General features: G+C 49.0%; 1 protein-coding gene across 4 annotated transcripts in view; it reads right to left on the bottom strand.

The window, feature by feature from the left end:
- The window catches only part of HDAC4 (histone deacetylase 4), a 174,809-nt gene that overhangs the window by 147,592 nt on the left and 1,216 nt on the right, over positions 1-26,001 (bottom strand). Inside the window, exons 2-4 of one of the 4 annotated variants that reach the window (XM_041465775.1) lie at positions 17,916-18,055; positions 883-977; positions 728-767 (exon numbers count right to left, since the gene is read on the bottom strand). In XM_041465775.1, coding sequence (XP_041321709.1) covers positions 728-749 — 22 coding nt within the window. In that variant the 5' untranslated portion in view covers positions 750-767; positions 883-977; positions 17,916-18,055. Of the gene's footprint in view, positions 1-727; positions 978-17,915; positions 18,056-25,764; positions 25,862-26,001 lie in introns of those variants that run through there. The other 3 variants (XM_041465773.1, XM_041465774.1, XM_041465772.1) reach the window with 3 other exon arrangements.

Here is a 26,001-nt window from a genome sequence, read left to right as displayed (position 1 = left end):
AAATAAGTCCTTCCACGTGCCTTGTTGTTGTTGGATTATTTGCTTCCCAGCAGCCAGTTCTGTACCATAAACTGAAACAGCCCAAGCACAATTAAAATTCCTCTAACAAAGCTCTAACTAACACAAAAGTTGCCCCAGACTCCCTAAAAACAAATGTGTGAGGCAGCTTTAAGCTGGAAAGCAGGTAACTGAGCAGCTACAAATTCTCCTGACAGACAGAAATGCATAATTTGGTAGTGATGAATCATGCCTCAAATTACAAGACACATTAGGGATAATCCTCCAGACAGCATTGAGGTGCATCAATTGACTTTTGTTCCAGCAAAACTATTCCTTCCTGTTAAGAAGTCCAACAGGTTTCTTAAATATCAATAAAGGCCCCAGCAGAACCATGCCTGTTCCTTGGAAATAACACTCCATATCGTTAAGGCTCATCAGCACAGATTTAACAAATTAAATATCTGGTTAATTACTCAGAAAATTCCAATTTTCACTGATGCAACGATTAGAAACCCAAATTTTAGAACAATCAGAAGACTGAAACAGTAAAACTTCCTTGTAACTCTTGGGTAACATCTACAGCACTTTCCACCTTCACACCAAGTTTCAGACGAAGCACGAAAGGGAGGGGGTCTGGATGACCATTTCAGCACAATTAAAAGGTGTGTTCATGCAGCAAACTGTGTTTTGGGGTCGCTGCTGGGACTCCAAGTGGCCTTACCCTTACCTGGATGGCTTTGGGAGCTCATTGCTGGCAATGTCTAGTCCTTGGGAGAAGGGATTGGAGACAAATCAGTTCCCACGCGAGTAACAGCAGCTCAAAAGAGCTCCAGTGCTTCACCAATACATAGGAGTGGGAAGTGGGGATTAAATCATGGCCACCTTGTAAAATCCAGGGCACAGTGACATGCTGAGTCGTATGGGAAGTAATCCAAGAGGGTGGCAGAGTGTCTTCCAATAGCTTTTAAAATGGGAACCTGCAATTAAAGAAAAAGATGTCTGCGTTAGCAAATGAAGATTAACAGCCATTTATATTGTACATTATATAACCTATTTATCCCTGAGATTAAACTACAATGCTATTTTAGGCATTAAGGGCTGCAGAGAGAGTAATTTTCAGAGTTGTAAATGTTACTTTGATTAATAACCATAAAGATGCAAATTAATACTTAACATTATTTTTAAAAAAACAATTAAACAACTTTCCAACGACACATTCACGTCTCAGAAACCCAAAATTCCGTGTTAATTCTCATCCTCCAACAGCACCATATGAAGCCACTTCAGTCCAACAGCTTCCATATTTTAAAAGCCATATGTATGAGTGGTAACTGTACTTCACGCATCTGTTCCCCAAAGAAGTCTAAAGAAAAATTCCTCAGTGCCAAGAAGTGGTCTTGGAGCAGGAAGGAAAAAAACCCACACAATCAATTCCACTCCCACTCTACCCAAGCCTCCAGCAGATTACCAAGAAGCAGCTCCATACTGCCCCAGGGGAAAAAAAATCCACCACTCCCAATTATTTTGAAGCTGTGTAGTAGAGGGAGGGAGAGAGAACAGAGGGGAAATGACCCACAGAGCCAGCAACCTCTGCCCCAGCCCCCCAAAATATGGAAGTAAAGAAACCATACCCTGGTTTGGAGAAACCCCACCTGAGACCCATGGTGACCTAACCAGCCACCCTTATAGCGACAGAACTTGCTCAAGTTCAGTTTTGGGGGGGTCAGGGGGTTTTTGGCACTATACCAAGTGACAGCCAGTATTTCCCATCCTTGGAAGTGTCCAAGGCCAGGCTACACTGGCCTTGGAGAAACCTGGGATAGTGGAAGGTGTCCCTACCCATGGCAGGGGGTGGAATGGGATGGGCTTTGAGATTCCTTTCCCCCCAAACCATTTTGGGATTCCTGAGCATCCCTGTTTTACAGGCAGGCTGTCTCAGGGACTGTGCTGTGCCACTGGCACGAGCTCCCAGCCAACACCACTGACCCAGACTGAACCCAGCTGTGTCCTTCATGCAGAGTACCCCAGTGCCACAGGTGATCTCCCTTCTTTGCACCATAAAACACCAGCAGCCCAGCCCTCCTGGGTACCCAGGGGAGCTCCTCCTGCCCAGCCAGGCATCACCCAGTGCTGGGGTGAGGTCACCCTGCTGGCAGCAGCCAGCTCCAGCCCATCCCCACGGATCCAGCTGACTCTGCTCACCCCAAACTGCTCTGGCAGCAGCTCCCAAGGAGTGGTGCCCTGCAGCACCACTGGGGCGAGGGATGGCTGCTGGCAGCTGCCATGGGAGCTGCCATGGGGATTGCTCCTGCCTTGCACAAGGACCCTTTGGCCACAGTGTGGCTGTGCCACAGCATTTCAGGCAGTGCTGGCTGTTCCTGGAAGAGCTCTTAGCACGCTCAGATTTGAGTGTTCCTTTCCAAGAAACAATACCAGGTCTGAGACTTCCAGCATCGGCACAGTTGTTCAGGATGGGCTTTCTAAGGTTACTTCCCTGATGCGCAGGAAAATGCCTGGGCAGGCACTGCTGAACACAGTCCCTTCCTTGCTGTGCTTCATTAAAAGCCCCCTTTAATTGGCTGTTTCTCTGCAGCCCAAGTGTCTCAGCATCACCACTCTCCAAGCTCCTCTCTGCCCATCTTGCATTCTTAGAGACCTGGAACGCATTCCATGTTACGCGTCAAATTCAAGAGAAAATCACTTAAATGTCATTTCTAATCCCTGCAGGTCTCTGCCATCCCGAATGTTCAAGATGTTCCAGTCCCATTAATCAGCACATCCTGTTAAACAGAGCTGGGTCAGCTTAGACCAGGCATTAGCAAAATACTAACATAATTTATTTTCATTAAAACCAGCAGGTACTGTTGTAGCATAAGCCATCTCAGCTGCAGACAAGAAGGATTTGGAGTGGAGTTACCAGATCTCCCTGTCCTCATTTTCCCAGCACAAGAATGAGAATGAACAGTGAAAGTTTCCTAAAGAAACTGGACTGAATGAACAGCACCAAAACCATTCAACAGCATTGCCAGTTTAATCTATTCCTGCTTCTGCCTCATCCCTGGAAGAGTTCAAGGCCAGGGGCTTGGAGCAGCCTGGGACAGTGGGAGGTGTCCCTGGCCATGGCAGGGGGTGGAATGGGCTGGGTTTTAAGGTCCCTTCCAATCACTCTGTGATTCAATTATTCTCTCCAGGACACAGCAGTCCTGTCACAAATTACCTCCTCCCAAACTGTAATTTTCAGGTAGCCCTTGCACTGATCTCCATGCAGACCAATACCAGGCCTCCACCTGCAAAATTTCTTCTGTAAATTTGTCCTTTTGCCACCATCTCAAGGAAAACACTCCTTAAATTAAAAGAAGTGAAACGCTGTCTCTCTCTATGCCTCGGCTATCGGGAGGTCTAGAGGGTTTTCCAAGCAAATTATCTCATTTAGAAAAAAAAATAAGATTAAAAAGAAAAACAAACCAAGTTTGTTTAACTTCTGCTCCAGTGCCTCCCAGGACAAGGGCGATCACCTCTGTCCCGAGGAACAGCGAGTCCACCCCGAGCATCACTGCAGAGGCACGGGCAGGGACTGGCTCAGGGCCACGTGCCCGCTGCCACCCCGCACACAGGAGGCACCCCGAGCCTTGGCCAGACGGCCCCAGCAAGGCTCACTGCTGCATTTTGGGGTGCACCTCAGGCCAAAGATGGGCACAGCCAGCCAGAGCGTGCCACCAGCCCCAGGATCACCTGCTGGCCACGGGAACTGGCCTGGCAGACAGCAGGCAGGGCCCCGGGGACAGTGCCAGGTTTGGCAGTCCCTGGGCACTGAGCAAAGGAAGGGCTGTGCAAAGGAGAGCAGCCACGGCCAGGGCAGCGGCTGGCACCGCAGGGAGTGCCCGGCAGAACGGGGCTCAAACCAGCAGCTTTGTCAAACGTTATTTAACCGGCACTGGCATCACCAAGCTTCCTGCCTTGCAGGAGAATTTTCAGAGTCTGGTCACTGCTGGATTTTTAAAAATCTCAGGAACAGGAGCACAAGGAGCCACTTAATGCCTGTTTATTTCAGCTTGCTTCTAGCAGGGCACACCCGAGAGCACAGGCTCCCTAAAGCACGGGGGCTGGTGCACCAGCAGCTGTACCCGCATCACACCCTGGATCAGAGGGTGGCCACGGTCTGAGAGTGCTGTCACCTCCTTGTCACAGCCCCAAACGAGCCTCTCTTCCTGCAGGACAAATTGAGGGGTTGCAGCACCTCATTTCTCCCTGGTTTGGAGCCTCAGCAAACCACCAAGCCTGGCAAGGCACCTTCCCTGGATTTAAAGTAATTCCAGATCTTCTCCTACCCCAACAGAAAGCTTTTTTTGTTTTTATTTTTGGGGTTTTTTTTGTTTTGTTTTATTTGGTTTTTTGGTTGTTGTTGTTGGGTCTTTTGTTTGTTTGGGTTTTTTTTTTATTTTTTTGGTTTTTTTTTTTACATAAGAATCGTACAGGTCTGCCCCAAGAATGATTTGTTGATAGGAGGCCTGGAGCAGCTCCCCTACAAAGACAGACTGAAAAAGCTGGGGCTGTCCAGCCTGGAGAAGAGAAGGTTGCGTGGTTGGTTACCTCAAAGCAACACTCCATTATCTGAAGGGGCTCTGAGGAAGCTGAAGAGGGACTCTGCATCAGGAACTGCAGTGAAGGCACAAGGAATAATGTGTTCACACTGACAAGAGTGGGAGTTTAGGTATCAGGAAGAATGTTTTACTGTGAGGGTGGTGAGACACTGGCACAGGCTGCCCAGGGAGCTTGTGGATGCATCGCTAGCACTGCTCAGTACCAGGCTGGATGGGGCTTGGAGCAACCTGGGACAGTGGAAGGTGCAGGGGGGTAGAATAAGGGGATCTTTAAGGTCCCTTCCAACCCCTTATGGTTCTGTGATTCTGTGGCAGCATGAATGTTCACCTTTCTCCTCCCAGCCCCTTCCAGATGTGCTTCTGTGCCATCACAAGTCCAGATGTGCAGCAACCACTGAGGGTCACCACAGAACTTTATTGACAGAGCTCCATTTCTCAGAGCTTTAATTGCTCTCCAGCCCCGATAAGAATCTTGGCCTGGGGCTGGCTTTTCAGGCTGACTCAGCCGGGTTACTGGGGACCAGGAGCTCTGGTGCCCCGGCTCTCCCTGACACAGCAGCAGCAGCACTGCTGCCAGCATCCCTTGGAGCACATGCTGGAAGGCCTTCCACATCCTGGCTCTGCTCTAGCAGCACCCCAGCACCGTGGGTTTGCTCTCCAAAAGCCATGGAAGCACCACCACCACCTTCCAAAATGTGCCACCTCTGAGCCCTCTGCCTTGGCACAGTTCGGTTACAACGAGATCGTTCTTTTTTCCCCCAAAATTACCTTCCTGGCTCCATTTAGAAGCAAACAGCCCTGGGTTTACACAAACACACCGACCTGAAGGGAGGCACAGCCTCTCTCAGAGCTCCATCGATTAAATCTCTCCTTTGACAACAGATCCTGCACTTTAACCGGGGGGGGGGGGGGAAAGCTGCCTTTGCTGCTCAGGGTTTGTTTATAAAATACTGCCAGTTCAGGAGCCATACACAAAAAGAGTAGGGAAGGAAGAGGCTCAGAAGTGCCTGGAAACAATTCAGTGTGACCACAGGGAGATTTACTGCATCTTTATACAGGGTGATGGAAGGGACCTCAAAGCCCACCTCACTCCCAACCCCTGGCATGGGCAGGGACACCTTCCACTAGGCCAGGATGCTTTATTTAGAGCAGAGCCAGTGTGAAACAGCCTCCCAAGCTCACCTCCCCTCCAGGGACCTCCACTTCCCAGCCACCACTTTGCAAGGTGACAAAAAGAGTGGCAGCAGTCCCCAGGCCCCCCACAGCCCTGAGACAACATCCCCTCAACTCCTGTTTCTCCAGCAGAATACAGCTTCACTGGATCTGTGCCAGGAGAGCAGGTTTCACAAGCACTGCCCACAAGTGCTGCTTTTCCTACAGTTCCAGCAATACTCACACCTCTTCCAGGAAATATATTTGCAAACTTCAGACACCATCAGACACCCCCCTCAAAGAATTTGGAGCCTCTAAGCAGTTTTCTGTCTCTAAACACAGACTGTGAGAATAGCAGGTGACACTGTAAAATCTGCTATCAGCTTAATGCTCAGCTGTGGCCAGAAGAGCAACTGGATTACCATAGAATAATGAAAAATAAAAAAAAAAGAAGCAAATTTGCTGCTGTGTTAGCCCCGTTCCTCCAAGACCACACAGATTTTGTGCAGATACGGGCTCCCCTTCCTTTTCCAGGTACACAGTGTAAGAGTTTCAAAAAGGCAAGAAAACCATCAGAGGTGTGGTACAAATTTCTCATGCAGGAGAAGCAGATTATAATAAACCTGCAGCCCAGACAGAAGTGACTTAAAGATATCATCGTGATGCAGAACCATGGTTAACACAAACAAATCACTGATCATTCAGCTTCCCAGCTATTTCTGTCAGAGCTAGAACTTTTTCCCCTACTTTTGCTTGGTGAGAAGCTGAGTGGACCCAGGAGGAAGGGAAGGGTCCACAATTTGGAAAAAGCACAATTTGAAGTGTGCTCTCTGCATTACCTGCTCCTCCTTAGCTGCACTGAGAAACTGACTTGGGGTGCTGGAAAAATCAAAAGTTCTCCTGAATTCCAAAAGCAAATGGACACATTTCTTATGAAAGAGGAGAAACACCAAGAGCACGAGGCCAGGAAAACCATGAGACAAGTCACTGTTTGAGAAGTGAGACCATGGCCATGTCCTGTTGTGAAAGGCCTCCCAAATTACATCCTCTTGGATGCTGCTGGAGAACGTGGCAATTAAGAACTTTTAAAGACCTTAAAAAACCTTAAAATCTCATTTGAACACCAACCTACAGTCATCAAACCAACTCAGCTCTGCATTGTCCCACACCGACGTGACAGCCCCATCTCACAAAATATAAATTTTGCTCTGTAAAACTTCCTATATTGCACTGAAATCACATATCAGATTCTTTATAGTTTCCACTCACTCAGTAAGTGCAGTTTTCCTGCACTCAGTAAGTTAAGAGAAATACTGGCAAGTGGGAATGTTGACACAAAACTCAGGAATCCTCGTGGAAGGGGGACAGGGAGCACAAGCAGTGTGAGCACTGAAGCCTTCACTGCAGTTAGAACTGTGTAAGTGAAAATTAAACAGGAAACCCAACCTAGTCCAGCTGTTACCAAGAGCTCCTCTCCAAGGGAACACCAGGTACAAACATGCCCTGGCAAGGAGGATCCAGACTGACCAGTCCAGCCCTCTTTACCAGGACACCCCATCTGTGCCAAACGCGTCCCTTCCCTGCAGCACCAGAACCAGAGGTGCCTGCATCTGAGATCAAAAGCTCAGCACGGTGATTCAAACACACAGAGCACCTCAGAAACACAGCAGCACTTCAAGCAATCAGCCCCAGTGCATTTGTTTAGCAAATGCTGACTTTTCCCAGCCAGCCATCACAAGAGGCTTTCTCTCACATGACAGCCCAGAGCCGAACAAACACTGTGCTTCCGCCTCTCCCTGAAACTTCCACTCTCCAGCTCACACACAGAGTGAAGATTTGCTGCTCACACCAAACACTGCAACCTCCTGAGAGGTTCTGTGTGGTTACACCATCAGGGATACCATCTCTGGGCACATTTGTCCTACATGTTAAATTTTAGTGTGTGTGTACCAAGATTCCAGGATTAACCTGCTCCAAACACCCCCAGCTCACCCAGGAGCTGCAGTGCCTTCCTGGACACTCCCTGGGAGCAATCCTGCCATTGTTCCATAAGCAATCCTGCCACTATTCCATAAGCAATCCTGCCATTATTCCATAAGCAAGTCCCTGCAATATAAGCAGTGCTACACAAGCACTGAAGTCACCATCAGCAACAAAATGAACAGCCGTGAATGGCAAGACACTATTAACTAATTATGAGCTGCTTTATTAACATGGAACTAATCCACAGCTATGGAAGGGTGGAAAACCCAGGTGGAAATAATTAATCTAATTACATGTAACAGAAATTGTCTACAAAAATAATCAAGGAAAATGCTTTCTACAGTTTCCCATCCTCTTGCTTCTTACTGTCAAGGAACGTTCCACGGCTGATTTCCAGGGAATCACACAGATTCCCTGAGTAAAGCTGCTTTTCCCAGGCTCTTTTCAGTTGTGTCTCAAAGTCAGGTGCTCAGACTGATCTCTGGTGGAAGTCCAAGTGCTGAGACACTGGCCCAAACTGAAATCACGGTATCTCAGTGAAAGTGAAAACACCCTATACCCATTTCTATGTTAAATTAACACAAAACTGACATTATTGAGCTTGCCCCTGGCAGTATTTTCCTCACTAGGTTTCAAACTGAGGAAATCTCTTGTGGTACCTTGCACAGACACTTTTGCAAATCACCACCCTGACCAGCACGTACAACTGCTCTGAAAACCAAAGGTGCCTCCACAGCCTAGAAAGAAAAATCTGGTGGACACCTAAAACCACCAAAGTTTTGTGCACTTTCTCCTTCCTTGCTAGGAACACACAGGAGTACCCACACGATTTCCACTTCCACAGATTTCACAGCAATAGCACTGGGCAGATCTCTCAGCAGTTTTTAGACCTCAACAAGAATTGATGTTGAAACCACTGCAGGTATCCCAAACACAAAAAGCGCTTTGGGAACAACCAAGGGCATGAGGAGCGAACCTAAATCCTCCCAGGCGTCACCCAAAACTCTGAACAAAAGATCCTGAACAAATCTGGAAATAGCACCTCATGTTCACTCCATGGGAGCCCCAATTTAAAGCGGCCAACAGCTTGGAAATTATTTTTTTCAGAGTCGAGCAGGAAGAGCTGTAGATTCAGAAACGGCAGCGCCTGTTTGCAACCTGGGACTGTGCGAATCTGCAGGAATACAGAGCTCTCCTTGACTAGCAAGACTCTGGCAGAGGGTCTGAAAGAGCAGGATGCTTCTGAGCTCAATCCAGTTTCTCAGCAAGAGCAGCAAGAACAAGCAGTCTCACAGATGGATCCGCGTGGGAGGGAGAAAGGATAAAAGTCTGCCTCGGGAGCCTGTTCCAGCTGCTACCGGAGCCTCACAGGAGTCGGCACAAATTGGGCAGAGCTACCTATAAAAATCTACTGTCTTGGCTTTTTCTGAGGCCCTCTTCTTTCCCAATTCCATGTCTTTCCTCCATCCTACTATTTCCACATTTGAAGGAGTCCAAATCACATAGCTGGAAGTAGTGCTTGACAGAAGGTGAGTGCAGACTGGGAGTTTATCCCGTTTCTTCATCCCTGCCTTGCAGATCACCCTCACTACACACACTCAGGAGCAGAAAAATCACAACTCCTTTTACATGCTTGACTGAGAAGTGATTAAAAATGGAATATTTGAGGCCAGGTTGGAACCCGAACCAGCGAGGGACAGCCCTGCCCATGGCAGGGGGGTGGAACTACATGGTCTTTCAGGTCCCTTCTGACCCAAACCCGTCTGTAATTTCATAATTCCATATTACTTTTAGCCAGAATCCCCCCAGCAACATTTTCAGTGCAAGGAAGAGGCTCTGTGGCCAGCAGATAGGGAGCTCACCTCACTGGCTGAAAGCAATTCTTTACCTGAGGCTGTTTTCCAGTTCCTTAGGTAGGCAAAGGCAGAGAGAAAAACATTTACCTTTTCTCTTCACGTACTTGAGCTGTTCCAGCCACATCTGAACTTCTCGTTCCTTCTGACAAAGAATCAGAATTACTGGTCACTGGCTGTGCCTAACCCATCTGGTCTCCCAGCATAAAATAGCTGAGTACATGTGTCATCAATCACTGTTAATTACTTTCATTAACTTGGAAAAAGAATATTGACTTTTTTTTAAAGAACAAACATTGTTTAAGGTCAGCCTAGTTCTCTTTTTTTTTTTTTTTTTTTTTTTTTAATTGAATGCTATCTGATTACCAGGAGAAAATAATTTGGTCTGAACACTCAAGCAAGCCTGCCACCCAGCTCGTGCAGTCTGGTGAGACCTTTCCTCAAGTCTTTTTCTGGAAGGGCCAGTTTGATCCAGAAGCTTCGTGCTGCTCTCCAGTGCCCCCTGTTAACCTCGCTGCCATTCCCACCTACTGCCCCCGTGGCTTTGGCAGTCCTGACCTTTGGCATGCTCTGGGAAAGAAACATGCCCCAAGGTCTCCACAAACACGTTGCATCACCACGGAGTGGACATTTAGCCCTCTGCTGTCGGCTGGAAAACAGCGACACAGGCACAGATCACAGCAGCCCGTGCCTTCTCATCTGCAGCAGAGCCTCTGCCAGCACATCAAACAGCCAGGAGCCACAGGGTGCCATGCCATCCCCTGCACTGTTCCCCTGCTCCAGAGGCTGACTGGGATCACCTCGTGGCCCCAGCACGAGCTCACCTTCCTTCCAAGCAGAGGGGTCCCTCTCCACACCTGCTCACGGAGCCTCCTCCAGGCACTCTCTCTGGAGGAGCCACTTCACCTCCGTGTTTATCACATTTTTCCATGCCTCAGCTACCGGCTCCACCACTGCCCACCTCCAAAGAACTATTTTGTTTGAGGACATCCCGTGTCCCTCCTGTCCCCTAGTATCCCATAACTCTGGGCCCCAGCCCCAGGCTGTGCTTCCCAACCCACACTGCAGGAATGTGTGTGGAGCTCAGGCGAGCACCCTCAACCCTGGCTGGTGCCCAGCACGTCGGGCACAGCACACCCTCACCCACAAACGCTTTGGGACCTCATCACAGGCTCCAAAGTTTACACTTCTGCACATTTTATCCCTCCTGTCTGGCACGATACCAAATGATACCATGATCATGATATCAAAACAGTGTCCTTCCCACAGACACCCAAGCAGCCAGACCCCAGTCCCAGTGAACTGCATGAGATCATGGAATCCCAGAGTGGTTTGGGTTGGAAAGAGCATCTCATCTAAACCCCAGTGTGTGGTGCCACTCTGTCATTTCTTCTTTTAAAGGGTCTGTTTTCCTACATCCAATAAAAATGTCTTGTGTATCTTACTCAAAGGATCTTTACTTAAATCCAAATTTTACATACAAGCATGAAGGATAGTGCACCAAACAGAAAGCAAGAGCTCACAACTCTGCCTTTAAAGTGCAATATAATTTACTTTTATTTGTTGGGAAAACACATAACCACTCACAGCATCCCTCTGCTGATGGGATCATCCCTCAAGGATGCTCACAGGGCAGTCCTGGGCACTCTGCTCAGTCCTGGCTCCTCTGCCAAAGCTGCTGAGACTCCAAGCCTCAGACTGCTGATAACTGAAGGGGCAGGAATCCCCACGGGAAGCTGAAATAAATGTATAGTTTTATATTCACGAGCATTCCATGATTTCCAGCTTGAAATCACAATTAACATTTTCCAGCCACATCCACAGCCAGGATAGGAAACCAAGTAAGTCACCACAAACCTGTAAGTTCCTCTGCTGTACCCCTCTGAACAGGGTTACATTTCTCATGACCAGCATCACCCTATAATGAAAACTAGAACCTTCAGGCAAATATTTCAGTCTTAAAAGCTGACAAGCAAGAAAGGCAAGGAGGGAGCAACTGGCACCTCTCAGGCTTCAGGAGGTTTCAGGTTGTTTATTACACATTTATCGGGTTTATAACACCATCAAAACCAAAGAGGAGCAAAACCCTTTAAAGAAGTACCCGCAGGTTACCTTGACAAAGGCCAGCAAACTTTTGGGAAATTACTTTCCAGGTGCTGCTCCCAACATCACAGTGGTTCTTTAACTCAGTGTGAAGGAAGAGCTCCATTTACTTAAGGATTTACATTTTATGTGGCCCATTTTGCCTGTTTGAACAATGTGAACATAGCAAGGCAAACTGGAATTGTTCTTGGCAATAAGAAAACTGGACTGTAAAGCCACACAAAACATTGGACATGTTTCAAGGACTGACACAGTACCTGCCATGGGGGCTTTTTAAGGTATGTTTTACAGTACTGTTAGTCACCAGTCAGAAAGTGATTTCAACTCTCTGTCCTCAAGGAAGCCTTAGAGCCCTAACTCAGGGTTTGGATTTGAAGGGACCTTAAAGCCCATCCCATTCCCCCCCTGCCATGGGCAGGGACACCTTCCACTATCCCAGGTTGCTCCAAGCCCCAGTGTCCAACCTGGCCTGGGACACTTCCAGGGATCCAGGGGCAGCCACAGCTGCTCTGGGCACCCTGTGCCAGGGCCTCAATGCCCTCACAGGGAACAATTCCCTCCCAATATCCCATCCATCCCTGCCCTCTGGCAGTGGGAAGCCATTCCCTGTGTCCTGTCCCTCCATGCCTTGTCCCCAGTCCCTCTCCAGCTCTCCTGGAGCCCCTTTAGGCCCTGGAAGGGGCTCTGGGGTGTCCCTGGAGCCTTCTGTTCTCCAGGTGAGCCCCCCCAGCTCTCCCAGCCTGGCTCCAGAGCAGAAGGGCTCCAGCCCTCAGAGCAGCTCCATGGCCTCCTCTGGGCTCTCTCCAGCAGCTCCAGGTCCTTCCTGTGCTGGGCCCCAGGGCTGGGGCAGCTCTGCAGCTGGGGTCTCACCTGAGTGGGGCAGAGGGGCAGAATCCTCTCTTTCCTGCTGGTCTCAGTTCTTTGGATGCAGCCCAGGATTTGGGGGTTTGGGATTTCTAGCCTGCAGAGCACTTTGCTGGGTCATGCTGAGTTTCTCATCCACCAACACCTCCAAGCCCTTTATGGCTTTTCCCACTAAACAGCACAGACAGAATACTCCTCCCTGCAACTGGCTCCTCGTTCAGGATGGGAATGAAGCAAAGTAATTTACACCTGCTTTTGTCCCTCTTCGGCCTTTAAAAACATCAAAGCCTAACCTTCATGGTCTTTTATTTCCTTTCCTGGAGCTTGGGATTTTGCACCTTTGCCTGCTCCTAAACCTCCTCCTGTAACTTCTGGCTAACAGCTCCAGCTTCTGCACCAGGAGGAATTGCTGGGCTTTCCCAGCAGATTGCTGGCAGATAAGCTGCCATTAGTCACCAAAGCTCTGCTCTGCAGGATCTCCTCTCACCTTATCCACCTTATCACCTGCTGTTTGGGATACTCTGAAATAAATGAACGGGAAAGAATACAAGGTGAAAACAAAACAAACCCAAAGACTCTGCATGTAAGCGTTAATCTGGATCCATCTTGTACCTGACAGGAGGTTGTACTGAGCTGGGGTTGGTCTTTTCCTCCTGGTAGCAAGTGACAGCACGGGAGGAAACAGCCTCAGGTTGTGCCAGGGGAGGTTAATGTTGGATATTTAGAAAAATTCCTGCGTGGATAGAGTTGTCAGTCTCTGGGCAGCGGTGGAGTCCCCATCCCTGGGATTTAAAAGCCATGTGGATGCGGCACTTGGGACATGGGTTAATGGCAATGCTGAGGAAACTGCTGGATTTGATGATTTTACAGAACTTTTCCAACCTAAATGATTCTGTGTTTCTATGAACACAATGATTAATAAGTTACATTACGGCAGAGGGGAAAAAATGGCCTGACAGCCAATGCCTGCAGCCAACTCCAGCCCCCTCCTGAGGGAAATCATGCACAGCCTCAGCACCCTCTGACAGACAAACACCTCCTCGGGATGTCAGGCAGCTGAAAATTTACATTTCAGCACCAGCTTTACATTCAAGCAAACGGCAGGGCCACTGCAGAGCAAACACGAGTCCCATTACCTCAGAGCACTCGGCATGCAAAGCACACTTCAGGGCTGGGGGTGGGGGGCGAAGGAGATTGCAGGAATTTTTTCCTGAAATGGAATGGGGAGATAAGATCGAGTGAAAAGGAGCAGAGGCTGCTGACATATCTAGACTCCCAGAAGCCAGTAAATATGCAAATGGGCTGCCATTTCTGCCAGTAACACTCAGAACCAACTTTGATTCTGCTAAAACATACCGCATTAAACAAGGGAGATAAGCCCGGCACTGAATCCACACAGAGCAGCTCCCTTTGACCAAGACAGCTTTACTTCTCACTCCAGGAAATCCTGAACAATGCTTTCTATTCAGAGTCTCCACTCTGACTATCACAGTGTTTATGAATAACTTTGGCCATTTACCTTTTAGTAGTCTGATTTGCAAGTGCTATTAAAAACTCTACACAAAGTCATAAACCACCCTGGAAAAGCTGCATCCATCCAGTGCCAGTGACAAATCCTTCCCCAAACCAGGACAGGGCTTGCTGCCCCGAAGCCACAAACAGCAAATTTCACATGGGATGTCAGAGAGGAGAAAAAGAAAGGGTGTACTGAGTGTGCATCCCTGGAGACAGATTTACAGAGCAAGAACTGAAGCTGATGTGACCTGATAGCGATGATAAACTCAGGAGATGATAAAGGCATTCCCTGGACATCCACCCAGGGCTTGTCCTTGGGGTTTGGACAGACACACCACGCAGAAATATGGACGCATGAAAATATTAAATACAGACATGATTTGTTCTCATGTACATGAAGTACATACGTGTGAAATAACAGACGTATATTCAAACACCAGAGGCAAGGAAAGCATTTCTTATTTTCACTCCATTTTATCTGCCTACCACCTCTGAATCAGCAAGATGAGCTCAAAGGCCAGTGCTGGCTCTAGCCTGAGGTATACATTTTGCACATTGCTAAACAAAAGCAAAAGCAGCCCTGCCCTGCCACAGCAGGGGCTGAACTCAGCCTGGATAACTAATTCCATTCAATGAGACTGTTCCCTAAGAGAGGGAAAGCAGCACAACCTGCAGCCCTCCTCGACAGCCCTTGACTGCTCTTCTGAGACTCCAGCACACAGGCAAGAGTATCCAGAACTTCAAGCGACCGTCAGCATCAAAAAATAAGCACGTACAGAAGCCAGGGAGATGCAAACAATAAAACCCAGACCTTTGCAGACTGAATAAGCCTCCCACATGTGGCACAATACAACAGGAACGATTTCCCCAGCAAAGCCAGGCAATGCAGGGAGATGAAAGCTCCAGTTCTCCAGGAGCAGGACCTGCAGGCAGCAGGGAGGCATCAGGAATTCCCAGGAGCAGGAACCCAAACCTGTGGCAAACACAGCAGAGAGCAATCCAACAGGAGGTGGCTGGAGAAGGCTCCCAGTGCAGCAGGAAGGTTATGACCAAGCAGGTTTGCTGGCAGGAGGAGAAGCAGAGACACGGACAGGGCTGAGAGGGCCTGCTCCAGGAGAGAAGAGCCGAGGGAGGAGGGAACAGCCCAGCAGCTGGGAAATGCCAGCCCAGGGAACACCTGTTCATGGACTGAGCTCAGTCCATGCCCCTTCCATCCCGGCCAGCCCAGCAGTGCCCTGGCAGGAGAACAGCAGGACCTGGCCTGTGTTTGCCTGTGTTTCACAGCCACACTCGCTGGCTGGCTCCAGCATGTGCTCAGAACTCCCTTATCCCTATCCCGAGGCTGCCATAATTCCCATTTTAGCTGCCAGTGCTGGGAAGGAGCCTCAGAGCTATATGCTGAGGCCCTGGAATTTAAATATACGATAACACTGTAAATAAAAGGAAACAAATTCCTTAAGGAAAACCTTTTCACATGCCAGATCAGTTCCCAATAGTAACTGCTCTGCTTTGACAAGAGATAAATATTTACAGTCTGAAACAGAGAACACCTTGTGTTGCAATACTGGAACGCAAACCTTGTCAGTCTCAGTATCCTGAAGAGAGGGTTTTGATATTTTAAAGAAAAAAATTAGAAATAAACCCCCAAGCTGAGCACTTAGAAGCACACACACATTATTGTGCTCATTTACCCCACCAAAACAAAAACCTGAAGCTAGTCACACAAAGAAATTGTCAAACATGCTGAATCCAGAACAGATTTTCTCAAAAGGAGACCTCATCCCCCAGGGAATGTAGACAGTTTACAGCAAAAGTCTAAATTATTGCCAAAAATATGCTGCTTTTTTTATTTATTTAAATATAGTCTAAGTTGCTCCTCTTAGACATTCCGCCAATGAATGCAGACACTGAAGATTTTTCCTACTGGAGCAAAAAGGCAGCAAGGAGGATCAGATGTCCATATCCAGCTCCTTGGACTGGGGCATCCCACACCAGAATGCCCTCAGGAAGAGAAAGGCCAACAGCTAAAGCCTGAGCTATCTCTGCACTTCCAGCATGACTCCCAACCTCTGGGCCTGATCAGCTCCTTCCAGCTAAGGAAAGAATGTGGGGAATGTCATTCATACTGGCACTTGGGAAGATCCAGGCATGGGAAGTGCACAATGGCTGGATATCCCTGTCTGAGGAGGGAGACAAGCCTGCTGCAAGGAGATGCTCTCATTTCTGCCCAGCTCAGGTTGCTCAGGTTTGCTGCCATTTTAAATGAGCTGAACACCTCATTAAACATGAGTGCTTTTTTTTGCTGCACTGTCTGAGCAGCCCAAACACCAGTTTCTGAGAGGACCTGCACGAGGCCAGCCTGGCTGAGCAGGATTTCATATCTGAGGTGCAATTTTCCTCACCCAACTGCTGTTGGGGCTTTTATGGCCCGCTCCCTTTGAAGTGGGGCAGCCAGAAGAGTTCAATGTCTACCTGCCACACTCAGTTCCCTCACTTCCTCCTCCCCTTCCCAGGGAATTATTCCCCTGGGCAGCACTGTCCTGCCTTGGCCTGGCTGCTGCTCCACAATCCCATCCCTGCAGTCAGCCAAGCCTTATGTTCCGTGCTTAAGTTCTCCATTTGCTCCCCTGCTTCCAGCATCCCTGCACAGCAGTTTATTTTTAGCCCAGCATTTTTAGAGCAAAGCCCAGAAGCAGCACACTTTCAGTGCCAAACAAAATTCAGCTGTGACTCTAATGCTGTCAGCTGACAGGAGGACGCTTGGGTTTGGTGGCCACACAACACTGGGGTGACTCTGTGGCTGCCACCCAGGGCCACTGCTGGCCCCTGTGGGCTCTCCCAGCTGCACACACCAGTGGCCCTGGGCTGCCACAAGGGACGGTGACTCTGCCACTCCCTGGGCAGCTCCTTCCAAAGCCTGACAACTCTTTCAGGGGAGAAATTCCTCCTGATGTCTACACCAAATGTTGGGACACAGAACTGTGCTGACCCAGGAGAGGCCAGAGCCTCCCCCTTGCAGGTCCACATGAATGTTTGCAGTTTGGGGTCACCACTCACAGCCAGCTCAAGGCAAAGGGGACATCCCTGCTGGCCTTAACCACCAATACAGACAAGGAGAAGTGCCCCAATGTAGAAAGATAAACCTGAGGCTCCTGCTCAGGTTTATCATCAGCTTTCTGCGGTCAGAGGTGGTTTTCAAGTTCTAAATACTAATATTTGCCTTCTTTTGACTATAGCTTGTTGTTTCAGTGCAACTATAGAATAACAGAATCAGATCCAGCAGGTACCACCACCACCTTTTTCTGTTGACAGAACACAACTTAGTAGAGGCAACAGCAGTAAGAGACACCCAGTCACAGCAACTGAGATGAACAAAACCATGTAATCTGTGTAAATCCACCCAAAATCTGCAGGGATGGCTCAGAAAATTGCACAGTAAAAGGCTTTTCTACTGTCAACAGCTCACAGAATGTCCTCCTGAACAAGACTGCAATGACAAGGCCATCTTCTCCAAGGCATAAAGCAGCCAGTGACAGAGCCACACTCTGCCCTGAAATCACATCAAGCCTTTTTGCCCACTGACCCAGAAGTCTCCAGCTTTTCTGCAGGTTCGATAATTTATAACACAAAACCTCAGATTGCTTTTTCCTGTCACAAGCTGATGGTTTTTGCAAAGCTTCAAGCAGGAAGTGTTTTTCCTAATTCTAAATATTTCATTCACTTGTTATGATTAAGCCCATCCTCAAAGACTCCATCTGAGGCTGAAGAGGGATGAAAAAGGGGATGAAGAAAAGCCTGACAAGGAGAGGCAAACACAGCCCCCAAGGAAGCATTAGGTACCTACCATGTACAATCAGAATAAATACTCCTTTGTAGTCCTCTCCCTTCTCCTTTGATCATGCTTCCAGGTCAATATCTTGTGAGAGGCAGTCCTGACTCAAATGTATCCTTCAGCCTCCACCAGGCTCTGACAGCAGGTATCAGCTGTGGAAACAAATAAGTAAAGAACATTTCCTCCCAACCAAAGCCCTGCTATTTGACTCAAACAAGAAATCTGTCCTGGGGAGGAAAAATGCACAACAGAATCCACATGGAGAGTAATTTATTTTATTTATTTTTTTCCCATGCATCAGGTAGTGAGGAAGAATCGCTTTGCACAGGGAGCAAAGACAGGCTGAGCTTTGCAACAACCCAACAGAGACCCTGCTCACATTCATGGAATGATTAAGGTTGGAAAAAACCTCTAGGACCATCGAGTTCAACCATTAACTCAGCCAGGTCTGTTTCTTTCCCTGCCCCTGAAGATGCTCCAACAGCACAAACCACACTCAAACTGCACCATCTCCCTGGCACGGCAGCAGGAAGCTGCACTTCACTTTCTTAAAAACATGCCAGCCTTCATCCCCTCCAGCAAGGCCTCCACAAGAAACATGATCCAGGTTCCTCTGAGTTATTCTGAAGCATTCTGTGCTGCCTTTTTCCCCAAGCAGGCTGAAGAAATAAGCCAGGCTTCCCAGCAGGACACACACCCCGCCGTGCTGCACAAGGCCAGCTCGGTGTCACCATCCTCGGGACCTCACTCCCACTGTGCCTGGACAGGTCCCCTCTCCTGACTCACCCACAGCACTGGGGACAGCAATTTCTTTTTATTACAAGTCTCTGCTGGCTGGAGAAAATGACTGCCTTCACTTGAAGAGATGAGTCCCACATATGCAGTGCTGTAAAACATAACCCAGCATGCAGGAAAGCTCAGTTTTACCCAGGGATTCTTCCTTCAGGACCCATCCTGACAGACAGTCTGCACACAGCTCTTCCCTTTCCAGTGCTCCTGGGCATTCCATGATCTTTGCATCCCTGTCTGTCTGCAGCTGGACCCACTGCATCCAAAGTCAAGGCCAACAGCCCATCTTCCATCTCACCCCACCTCCTTCCAAACCAGTGTTCACAATTACCTGCCCACTCCTCCCTGCCCTGAGCTCCCAAGGTCAGAGCTCACAGACTCTTCCAGTTTGCACAATCCTCGTTGTTACAAAGGTGTGGAAAATGCAATTTTCCCCCATTCTTGTGCACATTATTTGAGCAGAGGAGCAAACCTCACCACTCCACACGCACATGGACCTGCAGTAAAAGGCAGCCCATGCTCTTGGCTCTCCAGGAGAAGCGCCTGTATTGAGGATTTTACCAGAACCCACCACAAACAGTAACAAGGACTAGGTAACTGTAGCTCCCACGGGGGAAAATGTAACCTTTCAAATGCTTTGAAAAACACTCCTGAGAATTTCTTGGGAACAGCACACACCAGGATCAATTTCTTATTTCAGGCTCACATTGAGCACCTCTTCCTTGGAGATGAAATTCTGTCAACACAACCCCAAAACCAACCTGAGCATTATTTTCCCTGAGCAAATGCAACAAAAGCTGTTGGAGCACATCAGGAAAATCCAGGCAGGAGAAGGATGTGACAGCCCAGTTATGAGTAACTGCTATTCCTCAAAGTGCAGTTAACACAAATTCTATCAGCAAACCAATGCTCACGTGACAAATGGAAGTTCATTTTACACGGAACAAGACACAGTGTACTAATGCTCCCAGAATTTAACTGTAATTAAGTCTCGCTGACAGACACCTCATTAAAGCGCCACTTCTCCAGAAAAATTAATAAAGTGAATTATTTCCTACATGTGAAATATCAGGGTTTTTCACTGCTCATGAAAGATACATGGAGTTCAGTTCAGCTGGATGTCACTGCTCCCCGGAATGAAGGAGTGACATGCTTAAAAAGACATTTAAAACAACACATTGCTGTGCTGCCAAAACCCAGGCCGAGATGCTCAGCTCCTGAACGTTATTTTATCCTGTGATGGCAGAAAATAAAACCCCTGAAACACAATTCTTCTTCCAGCAGATACAGACAGATAGATACATAGATAGATGAAATAGGCTTGTTATTAGAAAACCAAACTAAATTAAGATAACCTAATTTTGGCCAAAAAAAAAAAAAAAAAAAAAAAGGATTCTCCTGACCCAAAGATCCAGTTTTCAAATTGCAACTTTTTGGGGTTTAAATGCTTCTTATGTGATGAACAGAGGTTCAGCCACTGATGAGGGGGGCAGAGGGCTGAGTGTGCCCAGGACCACAAGCCAACACACATTCCTCTGCACTGGGAGATGGCTCTTTGAGGCACATTTTAATCAAACTTCTCTGAGGTAATAGCCAATACAAAATGAGCTAAAAAACATGGAGCTGATCAAGATGTGCCCAGTAATGAATGCCTCAGTTTTCAGAAGGGAAGGCCAAGCTGCAATTCCTTGCAAAGGAAAAACCACAGAAGCTTTCCAAGAGATTTTACAGTCCTTTTCTAATTGTTCCCTTTTTCAACATCATTATGCAACCTCCGTGTGCTTTCCTGCTTCTCTACCCCCTTTTATTTCACCCGTTCTCCCCCCACCAACTTCTTCTAAATGTTCTGAGGCAGCTCCTTTAAGACAGCCAGAAATACAGTGCAGATTTTTCTCTCCTCCTCCTCCTCCTCTCAGTTTAAACTGCCCAAATCTTTCCGGTGAAGAAACATTGCCCAAAATCTGCTCACTATTCAAGCAGCCCTGGCAATGACAAGCAGCACTTCATGAATCATCTGTTATATATTGCCTTATCAACACGGTCCACTGCAGGAGAAAGTAAACCTGGCCCACTTTGGGCTTGTGCATAACACAATCAAAATGCAAGTGGCATTAATTACAGGAGGGCTCTGAGGAGTTCCCTCATCCAAGGATCCAATATAGGCTATATAGATACATACTTATATATATATACACATCTATATATACATACATATGTGTATGTATTTGAGACAACCTAAGTCGACCCAAAATGCTAACAGCCATTTCCTCCCCCATCACACACAGCTTTTACTTTAATATTTTAAAAGACTGCTTACCCCTTTTACTGGTTACCAATATTGCTACATTTCTAATTTTTAAAGCAGACAGCGTTAGTGTTCCTGCTGTTTGTCAGCTTCAGCTATTTGAGGCAAACACACATATTTTTATGGGTTTTTTCCCCCGCAAGCTCAGCAAGAGAGGGGAACCTTGCACTGCTCTGTTACCTTGCATGGCTCTGGAGCATGCTTGGACCTGGGGAAGCTGGAAGCAAAGGTAAATGAAATGGAGAAGCTATCCATGAGGGAAGTGGGCTCAAAACTGAAAAGCAATTGTGAATTCAGTGACAAGACAAACCTCACTGGCTTCTCTGCCCAGTGGAACACATCCTTACAAAAGCAAAAACTCAAGGGGTTCCAGCAAGACTCTGATAAAATCTAAACCCACACAGACCTGTTAGCAGGATTTTAAAATATGATGGAAAAGTGATGGGAAAACTGGAAACAAGCTAAAGGTGAACTGGCAGAGCAACAAAGTAGAATGTGACACCACTGAAGAAGCCAGCAAGAAGAATACTTGGCAAATATTTAACAAATGTCATTACCAGTGGCCCAATAAAATGTTCAATTAATATTTCCCTGTGGTTTGGGACAAGCTCTGCCATTTGAAACAGGCCAGCAACAGATCCCACTGAGCAAATAAACTCCTTTGTGTATACTCAGCCATGGGTACAAGATGAGTGAAATACAGTCCCGAGCTGGGGTTCATATTTTTTTAATACATAAATATAAATACACAATGCCAAGAAATGCACAAACACTTCTTTAGCTGGAGGAGGACACCAAAGAAGCGTTTTAACCCCAAGATTAAGCTGGCACAGCTGGGCAGTGAGCACTCATTTCTCAGACCCTGAAGGGAGCATCACTTAGCCCACACTGACCCAGGGTAACCTCAACAGCACATGGGACAGCTGGTTACAGTGACCTTACAAAGGCACAGTGTGGCATGCCAGCATGAGGGAAAGCTGGAAGATGAAGGAAAACTCCTGAAATATTTGATTTATCTCATCTTACATATTTATGGGCAAGTTTTAGTCACAACACTTTGTTTGCAAGCTGTTTGGGCACTTCAGGTACAGAAAGTCTGCAGCTTCCCCTGATTTGAAACCTGCAAATGAACCTCGAGGACAAGTTTCAAGTACCACAGCAAGTTTCTGGATCACAGATACACCTTAAGCTGGCTTTAAAAGGCCTATTCCCCAGAAAGCACAAAGCATTTGAAAGAGAGATAAAGAGAGCAAACTGAGCCAAACCCACAGGCAATTTTAACCTTTGTTTTGAACAAGTCCTGCTCCTCATCCCTGCAGTCCCACAGAGGGGTTTAAGGTTGAAGACTCAACAACAGCTTTTCAGCAGGTTATAAACAGGCAGCTCCTGTGCTTCCACCTCTGCCCATGGGAGGAAGGGTGGAAGGCTGGGTGGGGAGGGTGGGCAGGCCCTGGCACAGGGTGCCCAGAGCAGCTGGGGCTGCCCCTGGATCCCTGGCAGTGTCCAAGGCCAGGTTGGACACTGGGGCTTGGAGCAGCCTGGGACAGTGGGAGGTGTCCCTGCCCATGGCAGGGGTAGGATGGGATGGGCTTTAAGGTCCCTCCCAACCCCACCTATTCCATGATTGTATGGCCAGAAGAACAGGCACTGACCGTGGGGCTGCAGTCACTCTGCTCAAGCTGCTGCTCTCCAGGAGTGGGCAAACCACGAGGCTGGCACGTCACGGGCTGGTGCTGAAAGCAGAACAACCTGACAACTTGGGCAAAGCCTCCACCAAAAATCATCCCTTAGCTAACACAGTTCCATGGGACAAGCAAACCTTCACAGTCCAGATGCTCTAAGGGCTCAGGAGGCAGTCTGGAGTTCAAGCCCTTAAAGATTTGGGCAAAACATGTTTCTTCAAGACAACCCACTGCCATCTGCTCCTACCTAAATATCTCCTATCAGGTCCTGCTACCAGGTAACTTCTGCAGGAGTTCATCAATCCCCAGGTGTCTGTAAACACATCACTACTAGTTTAAGAAAAACCCCTCATTCTTGTATTTACCTTTTCTTGTATTTACCTTTTCCTGCTGTTATTGCACTGCTGGTTTTTATCTTTTCTGCATTACTGGGATGTTGCCTGTGAAACATAAGCACACCAGAGTGTTGCATCTTCACCAGCACAAAGACTATGCAAGAAACTAACCTTACTGTTTTCATTTACTCTTGGAGTGGTTTGGGTGAAAAGGAACCCTAAAGGCCATCCAGTTCCACGCCCTGCTATGGGCAGCGACAACTTCCCCTATCCCAGGCTGCTCCAAGCCCTCTCCAACCTGGCCTTTCTTTATTTTCCTGGTGATTCACCATCAAAAGGCAAGCAAGAAAGTGAAACTAATTTCCACTATGGAGGCCACTGGCATCCCACACCAGGACCTGTTATGTCCCGCCCTGGACACTCCCTGGGCTCCTCAGGAACTTGGTAACTCACATCTGGCAGTTCTCCTCTGCTTTAGGATAGTCTCATTAGGAGATTTTAGGAGGTGGCAGCACACCGACACAGGCTGCCCACCCGACTTCTCCTCCCAAGGGAATACCAGCTTTTCATGCCACAAGTGTGCCTTCCTTCCACGCCTCCATCCCACTGAGCAAATGACAAATTCTTCTGGTGTTTTGAGCTGATTTTCAAAATGCTTTCTCTAATCTGTCTCCCTTCTAAAGCTAAGTCCTGAAGTAAAACAAACAAAAAAACAGGGTGGCAAAGTTAAAATAGTGGAGATTTAAAGATATTTTTTCCCTAAGTTTAGACCACCAAGGGCAGAGCTTAATATCAACACCGGGAATCTGTTAGATGCATATGCCATCCAAGGACAGAGGGAAAAAGCAGAGAATCCTGGAAAGCTGCGTCTTCCACATTTCACTTTACCCAGAAAATCTGCAATCACTAAAACTTACTCTAACTGGGTGGCATTTTACATTTCCAAATGTAATTGAGTGAGCGTGTTGCCATGGCGACAGCAGGGTTCTGCAATAACTTTGTTGCCTTGTAATTGCTGTATATTTGTATACAAGCAGCTGAGCTTTCTTTAATTCAATGCCCTCAACTCTTCCAGCAAGGCTGCGGAGCGACGGCAGCAGCTTTTTAGGCTGAGAACTCCGAGCAGCGGTGCTGGAAACATCAGAAACAATTAAAACTCAGCGCCGCGACCGACCGCATTACACACACACACACACAAAAAACACCCCACCAGGAAACCCGGCCAAGAACCAGATTATTATATAAACTTCAGAGCTCCTTAGCTTTTAAAAATGTTGCCGTTGCAACGACAACAACAACAAGCAAGAAAGAAAAGCACAATTCGGATAATTAACTCCAGGTAGATTTGGCAACGAGCGAAGCACTTTGAGGGCAGGGAATAAATGCAGCACGAGCCCCATTTATTGAGGGCATAATACCAGTAAATCAAAACGCCTTGGCCAGGGGATCATTCACTCGCTGTGGCTCCCGGGGCCAGAATAAGGCTTGCTCCATCTCCCCGGCCTCCAAGCAGCGCTGTGAGGACAAGGGGATGCAGCTGTAGGGAACGAGCACGGCACCGTGCTGCCTGGTGGGAAAGAAGCGGCAAGACGGGAGAGAGCCAATGCCTCGCCGCACGCCCCATCCCAGGGTTTTACAAGGCGTTTTCACACCCTGAATCCACCCACACCTTCCCGACACGGATCCCCACTCCTTGGGAGCGTTTTCAGAGCTGTAATCCAGCCCGGAATATGAGGCAAGGCTGGAACACGAAATCCTCCCGTACGGGCGTTAGCGACGACGAGCCTGATTTATGCAAATCTGCCAAAACAGCCTATTGACAGGCAAAAACCCCACCGAAAGCAGCTCCTTCCCCGGCCGCGGAGTGGGCGCACGACACAATTACGCAAGTGCTTTCAGCGAAAGGCAGGTTCCCTTCCCCTCCAGCCGCTGCCCAGCGCCGAGCACTGACAGCGTCAAATTATTGTTATGTAAATCCATCTGCTCCGCCGAGCTGTCACCGACACCCCGGAGAGCACATCTGGGCCGGCGGGCAACATTTCGGGGGAGTGCGGGGATCGCGCAGCATCTTCCCCTGATAAATCCCTGCAGCAAAACCCACATGCGGCTGCCGGGCAACACCTCCCTCTGCCGCGCTCCTCCGCCAGCCCCACAGCCCGGCTCCTTCTGCTTCGCTTCGCCCCGCGCAAGCCAAGCCTGGAGGATTGGCAGCGGCACACGTGGTTCATCCCTCCTCGAACCCCCAAAAACGGAGTTCTGGCGGCGAGGCTGCAGCCCTAGGCCTCCGACCTGAGACCGCCACCGCCGGGCTCCCCGAGAGCGCCGCGCTGCCGAGGGCAGCGCTCCCCGTTTGCTCCTCGCGGGCACAAAAAAAGCCATTTTGGGGCTTTTTTTCCAGGAGGAGCTGAGTGCCGCGGGGCCCGAGCCCGGCAGCTCCGGGGAACGGGGCGAGAGGACGCAAACTTTCCCCAAGTCCCGCGTTATTCCCAGGATAAGGGCAAGGCAAGGAGGCGCGGGGGGAGAGGATGGAAGAACCGACCCCGGGCCGCGGCCCGCCCGGCGCCGCAGGGCCCCGCCGCGGGCGTCGGGGGGAGAGGATGGAAGAACCGACCCCGGGCCGCGGCCCGCCCGGCGCCGCAGGGCCCCGCGCCCCCGCCGCAGGGCCGCGCCCGCCCCGCCGAACCGCGGGGCCGAGCCCCCGTGCGGCGCTGCCCGCGACCCACCGCTCGCTCGCCCCGCCGGTCACTCACCGCTGCCCGCATCGCCTCGTCTCGTCTCGCCTCACCCCGCACGGACCGAGCGCCGCCGCCGCCGCCGGGGGGGACGAGGCGGAGCCGCGGCCGCCCGGGAGGGGCGGGGCGAGCGCGCGGGGGGGCGGGGCTGCAGGCATCGGCGGCCCCGCCCGCCCCATTCACAAAAAACCGGTCCCCGCGCGCTGAGTGGGCGGCGGCGCTGCCCGTCACGCCCCCCGCGCCCCGCCCACCCCG

The sequence above is a fragment of the Pyrgilauda ruficollis genome, unplaced genomic scaffold (assembly GCF_017590135.1).
Source record: "Pyrgilauda ruficollis isolate IOZ18807 unplaced genomic scaffold, ASM1759013v1 scaffold191, whole genome shotgun sequence".
In the NCBI taxonomy this organism is placed as follows: Eukaryota; Metazoa; Chordata; class Aves; order Passeriformes; family Passeridae; genus Pyrgilauda; species Pyrgilauda ruficollis.
The sequence above is the reverse complement of the archived record's forward strand: the minus strand, read 5'-3'. Positions and strand labels throughout refer to the sequence as shown.